Source organism: Sinocyclocheilus rhinocerous, unplaced genomic scaffold (genome assembly GCF_001515625.1).
Source record: "Sinocyclocheilus rhinocerous isolate Xijiao unplaced genomic scaffold, SAMN03320098_v1.1 scaffold4467, whole genome shotgun sequence".
NCBI lineage: Eukaryota > Metazoa > Chordata > Actinopteri > Cypriniformes > Cyprinidae > Sinocyclocheilus > Sinocyclocheilus rhinocerous.
This window is the reverse complement of record NW_015656161.1, coordinates 3,517-10,389: the sequence shown is the minus strand read 5'-3', so window position 1 is coordinate 10,389 and position 6,873 is coordinate 3,517. Positions and strand designations below refer to the sequence as shown.

Genomic DNA, 6,873 nt, shown 5'->3' with positions numbered 1-6,873 from the left:
CTGTTCTTTTACGTAACTAAATTATTTTTATTTCAATAAAAAATCAAATCGACGGTGGGGGTCGGTGGGCAAGTGACGTAACCGGTGTTGCGGCTTAACACCGGTATAACCGTCAGCACCGTCTATCGCGGCAAGCCTACTAGGGACAAAATTAAATAGAATAAAATAAAATCAGTAAAAAATAAAATAAAATAAAATAAGAAAATAAAAATAAATAAAAACAATAACAAATAAAATAAAAAAGTTAATTAAAAAATAAAATAAAATAAAATGTTAAAGGAGCTACAGGGTTTAAGGGCAACAATAGGCATCTGCATTTACATAAAGCTGCGAAAACCAAAGATATCTTGCACTAAATACGAAAAGACAGGATGGTTTCGGTGATGAAAGTTTCTTCAAAATATGAAACACTGACGAAACACTTTCTGTGAGCAGCATGTGCATTTCCTATGCCAAGGATCCTCAAAGAAAAACTCCTGTTGCTTTTTGTGTCCATATCGTCCCTCTCTCTTCAATCGTGAAGGTCCTCATCACTCCTCATCCAGCGGATGAACAGGGTGTGGGTTTATTTCAGTCCATCAGAATGTAGATTTGAGTCATCAGCTGTGAATTCACCTGATATTGAGCTTCTTTAAAGGCTCTGAACTACTGAAGCATGCCAAAAAAGCCTACACAGACCTGAGAAGCATATTCCTCTGCCTCAAATGATATAAATTAAAACAGGTCTGTGTTATTAAAGAAAAGAAAAGAAAAGAAAAGAAAAGAAAATTCAAAATTTGGGGTTGGTATGATTTATAATATAACGTTTTTGAAAGACGTGTCTTCTGCTCACCAAGGCTACATTTATTGAAATCAAAATTACAGTGAAAACTGTAAAAATGTGCAATATTATTATAATATAAAATAACTGTTTCCTATGTAAATATATTTTAAAATATCTTTTATTGCTGTGATCAAAGCTGAATTTTCAGCATCATTACTCCAGTCTTGTTCACCTGATCAGTAACCTCTCTTAAGTCATTGGTATAAATGAAGTCAAACTGCTGCTGCTTTCCTGTCAGCGAAATGCTGCAGTTCATAAGCGTGACTGCAAAGATGTTTAGATTCAGCAAACTAATCTAAAGAGAGAGATTGAGAGTGAGTGAGAAAGAAAAGGCAAGAGGCGATGCCAACAAACAACACGACCGCAGAGTCCTCTCTGGCAGGAGCAAAGCATTGTGGGTGGCCAACAGCAGCAATAACAGGCTGAAAAGCCTTCTGTTAGAGGAGTGGGAGAGAGAGAGAGAGAGAGAGATGTGGGAAGAGAATCATCTTGTGTAGTGATGCACACACACAGAGAGAGAGAGAGAGAGAGAGAGAGAAATGATTCCCTAGATTGTTTTTTCTCTTACATCCAACTTTTGTAGTCAAAGCGGACATATTCTCATATTCTGTGGTCTGAAAGCCAAGTAAGATATGTTAAAAAATTACATTGTACGCTATTTGTGTTGTTTGCTAGTGCAAAACTCACAAACACAATGCTAGGATGCTGTTGGTGGTTACCAGGGTGTTGCTATGCAATTGCTAAGGCATTCTGAGAGGTATTATTGCATTGCTATATGGTTGCTAGGGTGTTTAGAGTGGTTGCTAAGCTACTTATCGTTGGGGTATGACACATATACTCAAATTTAAGACCAATAATTATCATAAAATTCTTTATGATTCACTCTTTAACTTAATCTTACAGTAAATAACTGGATTTTTTTGAAAAACAAAAAAACTAAATCGTATTATTGAGATGCTTTTATATTTATATTATTTTTATATTATATTTGTCATATTTGTATATTAATATTTATTCATTTTAATATTTATATATATTGGATTTTTTCAAGAAACAATAATGTTTGTTTTGTATATTAATATTCATTTATTTAAATATTATTTTTGTAATTATTTATTTGTTAGATAAAGATTTAGTAATTTTATTGTTTGTCATTTTTATATGTACTTTTAAATATGCCTATAGAGTTTTTATTTTTTACTTTTTGTTATTTTAGTACATCAGCTAAATGAAACTTGGCAACTAGCAGAAATAAAATATGTTTAAGTTTTTTTATATATTTTCTTTAATTTCAGTTTAAGACACAAAAAATGTCTGTTTAGATATGAATATTTATTCATTTTAATTTTATTTTTAATAATATTTATTTTAATTTTCATTACAGTTTTAGTAATTTTGAAAAGAAATACGTTTTTTATATTTTATTTTATTTTAATTCATTTCAGTTTACTATATTTCAAGAAACAAAAATGTTTGGTTATATATTTATATGTTTGTTTAGACATTTATTCATTTTAATGTTATTTTTAATCATGTTTATTTGAATTTTTGTTACAGTTTTAGTCATTTTGAAAAGAAACAATTTACATTCTTTTTAGATATTTTAATTTATTTTAGTTTCAAGTATCAAAATCTTTTCATGGTTTTAGTTAACTATACAAACCCTGACTCGCAGGCATCAAAAGCACCAGTAAAGGCCACTAAAGGACAGGCAGCAGTGCATTTTGGGAATCTGAGAGCCTTTATTCACATATAAACCATCTATTCTGTTCCACACGTCCCGTCAAAGAAAGCCAAAACCTCAGCGTAAACGTCCTCGAATCCAGCGGCATCACAAAGCACACATGAGAAGCGTCCAGCGAAGACATGCAGTCACACACAAGGACTTTCCTCACATCAACAAAGCCCTGAATAACACAAAGCTTTTGCCTTCTTTCTCCCTCCTTTTCTTTCGTACAAGTTTAGACCAAGATATTTTCTTTTTTTGCCGTTTCTAAGCAACTGCAAATTACAACAGAGAACTTTTCCGATGAGGTCAAAGTCAAAACGTAAAAGAAAAAGAGTGGAAGTGCTTTAATGGATTAAAAGAGAAGACTCTAAATAAAGAACACGCAGACACAGAGTGTTACGTTTTACACACCGCCACGGCTGACGCTCTCACCGGCATTAACAGTCTGACTCGAGTGGAAAGTGTGAGCTGCTGTTTTCTCTGCTTTACGAGTCTAACGTCAGCGTTCTGTGTGTAACGTTTGCGCTAAACAACTAGAAGAGAGTCGGACAGTAACACTGAGACGGAGTGACTCACCGGCGGTCATTTCTGCGGCGACGAAACAGTTTTTTCGTGTGTGCGATCTCAGCTTCATTAGGCAGAGGAGGGAAAGCCTGCAGAAAGAAAGAGAAAATCACATGAGAAACGCCAAAACAAAAAGTCTGTACAGTTTGTATATAAGCGCGAACCTCAAGTACAAAAAAAAATTACATTTTGCAGAAATTTTTTAACATTTGTTAGTATATTATTTCAAGATTTTTATTATTTTATTTTCATGATAATTATGCACATGCACAAACTCTCATTCTTGTAATGTTTTGTTTTAATTCTCATTATTTTCAATGGTGATTTCAATAAATGTTTTATATAATTACATAAAAAATTATTTAATTAAAAATGTTGTACAACAACAACTAAAAAAATAATTTTATACAACAAATACAACCGGGATATAATATTTTTCACATATTTTTTGAAAATATACAGTATACACACATGCATTAACATTTTTGTGTATGATTTTTATATTAATTAATAATATATTCTTCATATATATTTTGTGCATGTATTAATTCTTAATGATTATTATATTAATGTAATTACATATTACATAATTATTACATATATTAATGTAATGTATTATACAAATAATATTAATATAATCTGTATATATAAGAAATACAAAATTATTAAAAGATGTATAATTTAAACAAACACATAAAATGTTTTAAAATACTTGGCAAAATACTCTACACACAGACACATTTTGTTTCAGAAATTATGCATGCATCTTTGTTGTATTTGTAAAAAAGTAACTGAGCTTTGTATTAATATTTTGCATTACAGTAATTTTGTCAGTTTGACATTTTTTATTATTTCAGGATCATTGCAATTTTTTTTTCATGATAATGATTGCACACCTCAGAAACTCTCATTACTGTAATGTTTTGTTTTAATTCTCATTATTTTCAATGGGGATTTCCATAACAGTTGTATATAATTACATTAAAAAATCTTATACAACAACAAATTAATTTTGGAAAACAAATACAACCAGGATTTTTTAAAATATTGTTTGAAAATATACAGTATACACACACACCATGCATTAACAATGTGTCTGTATGATTTTAATATGAATTAATTATATTCTTCATACATATTTTGTGTATAAATGATTATATTAATGTAATTACATTTTAATGTAATGTATTATACAAATATTAATATAATTTGTATATATTAATAATATAAAATTATTAAAATATTTATAATATAAATGAACACTTCATAAAAATATTTACAAATATTTGGCAAAATCCCCCCCCATTTTTCTTGTATTTGTAAAAAAATAAAAATAACTGAGCTGTGTATCACTATTTTGCATTACAGTAATTTGATCAGTTTGACATTTTTGATAATATTGTCATATATGACCCATTACTTAACAGTTTAGCAATGATTACAAATTCAATCAAATGCAGATGGTTAAAATCAAATCCCACCCTTCATCATTCATAATATTGTTTCACATGAAAGTACATGAAGATGTGAATGCAGATCTGTGTGTGTTTGTGCATGTGATTCAGAGCTCAGTCTGCATGAACATCATCTACAGACACACCACAAACTACAGATAAAGCTTTTCAGTCTCTCTTGGATACTACAGGAGGTTAAAATGCCATGGTTTATCGACAGGATCTGGGAAACAAGTTTTGGTGCATGATGGGTAATAAAACCCTACACTCTGACAACCTTCCATTTCACAGCATAATGGAACATTCTTGAGCTCTGAGCTGCGGTGGCAGCATCTACACACACACACACACACACGGTCCTCAGGGTTTCTCTTTCTAACCCTTCTGAGGCTCTGAAGCCAAAACCACTGTGCGCTGATTGGCTGTCTCTGATTGGACACAGATGTGGTGGGAGATTAGTGTAATTGGCTGCTTTTCCTCGTCGGCGTGGTAATAAGGGCTTCTAACGCTTAACCCCGCCCCCACACAGAAAGCCTGCCAGAGCCGGACACAGAGAGTCGCCAGCCATCACATTTATTACAAGAAACGACAAAAACAACCGAAACTTAAGAAAACACAACCGCAGGATGTATTCATGATGATAAAACATCACGTCAAACATCTGGCAGCAATACACACACTTGACTGGCTCAGACTGAAGTGAGAAACTGAAATGAAAAAAATGAAAATTGTCATTTTTGAGTTGTTTGATTTGTTACAAAACTGTATGACTTACCTTCTTCTGCAGAAACAAGCAGTGAATGTCTGAAGAATGTTCTGGTTTTTCTTTTACATAGAATACATTATTATGAGGAAAGGATATTGTAACAAATAACTTGACATTTCTAAATTCCCATGCATTCGAAAAACGTTACAAAAGCCAAAAATGATGCACATTTTATATATATATATATATATACAGTATATATATACACAGTATAGACAAGGGTGTAACTTTGGTTTGAGAAGTGGGGGGGCCACAAAATGGGGGAAAATGTTTTCGATTTGAATCCCATTTCCTGCATGTACATACATTTAGGGACTATGGTGATACAAAATCCAGGAAATAATTAAGTTGATTAATGATCAATTCTGCCAAAAAGAATAGTAGGCTACTAAACTATGTATAAGAAAAATGTCTTACTTTCTTTGTTTAATAGGGGCCGATCGCCAAGACTTGAGAGAATCATTTTATAAAGTCGAAAATGTTCACCATTAATGTTTTGAATAATGTTTAAATAATGTGAGACTCAATTTCCACTGTTAAACACACTTTTATTTCAAACTAACCGCTGTACCTGAAAATATAAAATAAATCACTTGTTGCACAGGACAGAATGTTCTACATCAGTGGTTCCCAGACAGTACCCCCTGAGGCATTTCTGCTTAGGCCTACCCCCTCTCTTTCACTTAGACTGCACCTTTTCCATTAAAGGACAATATTTGCCCCCTAAATTGACTTTCCAATGCATTTTTTATCTTTATAAGTAGAATATTAATGTTTAAAATAAAAAAAAATTCAATAGATTAATACAATGATGATAAAAAAAAAAGTGAAAAGTGATTATTTTAAATACTAAAACCGCCAGTAGGTGGCGGTAAGTCACTGTCTTAATGCGTGAGTCATCGAGTCATTTGTTCATTCAGTAACTAAGCAAGTGGCTGTATTTATAAATGAATCATTGAATCAATGACTTTCGCGAACGATTAGTTCACAAAACACCGCACAACTCAACATTTTGTTCGCGTACCCCCTCTGTCGCCTCACGTACCCAAGTTTGGGAACCACTGTTCTACATTAAATATTAAGCTAACAACAGTCTGTTACCTAGCAACAGTGTATGTTAACGTTAGCTCAGTCAACGCAGGCTAACATTAACAGGTGTAGACATTGTTAATGTCTATCAACTTTGTTAATGTCTATCAAGTCTATCAACTTCGTTTACCGTCTAAAATGAAACACTTTCTCACTCCAAAAACGTTAGAAATGGCTGTTCATGCGTTCGTTACGTCTCGTCTAGATTACTGCAATTCTTTATATTGCGGTATATCTAAATCTCAAATTGCGCGTCTTCAGCTTGTCCAAAATGCTGCGGCCAGACTTCTTTTAAAGTGTCGTAAACATGAACACATCACTCCAATTCTTAGATCTCTACACTGGTTGCCGGTTTGTCAAGAGAATAGACTTTAAAATTCTCCTCTTTGTATATAAATCCCTACATAACCAAGCTCCTGTCTATCTATCTGACCTTCTTTACTTCTAT

At 32.4% G+C, this 6,873-nt stretch overlaps 1 protein-coding gene across 1 annotated transcript in view; it reads right to left on the bottom strand.

Annotated features, from left to right (window-relative positions):
* The window catches only part of LOC107719681 (CBP80/20-dependent translation initiation factor-like), a 35,478-nt gene that overhangs the window by 27,554 nt on the left and 1,051 nt on the right, over positions 1-6,873 (bottom strand). The window contains exon 2 of the mRNA XM_016527161.1: positions 3,129-3,280. Within this exon, the coding sequence (XP_016382647.1) occupies positions 3,129-3,280 (152 nt within the window). The remainder of the gene's footprint in view (positions 1-3,128; positions 3,281-6,873) is intronic.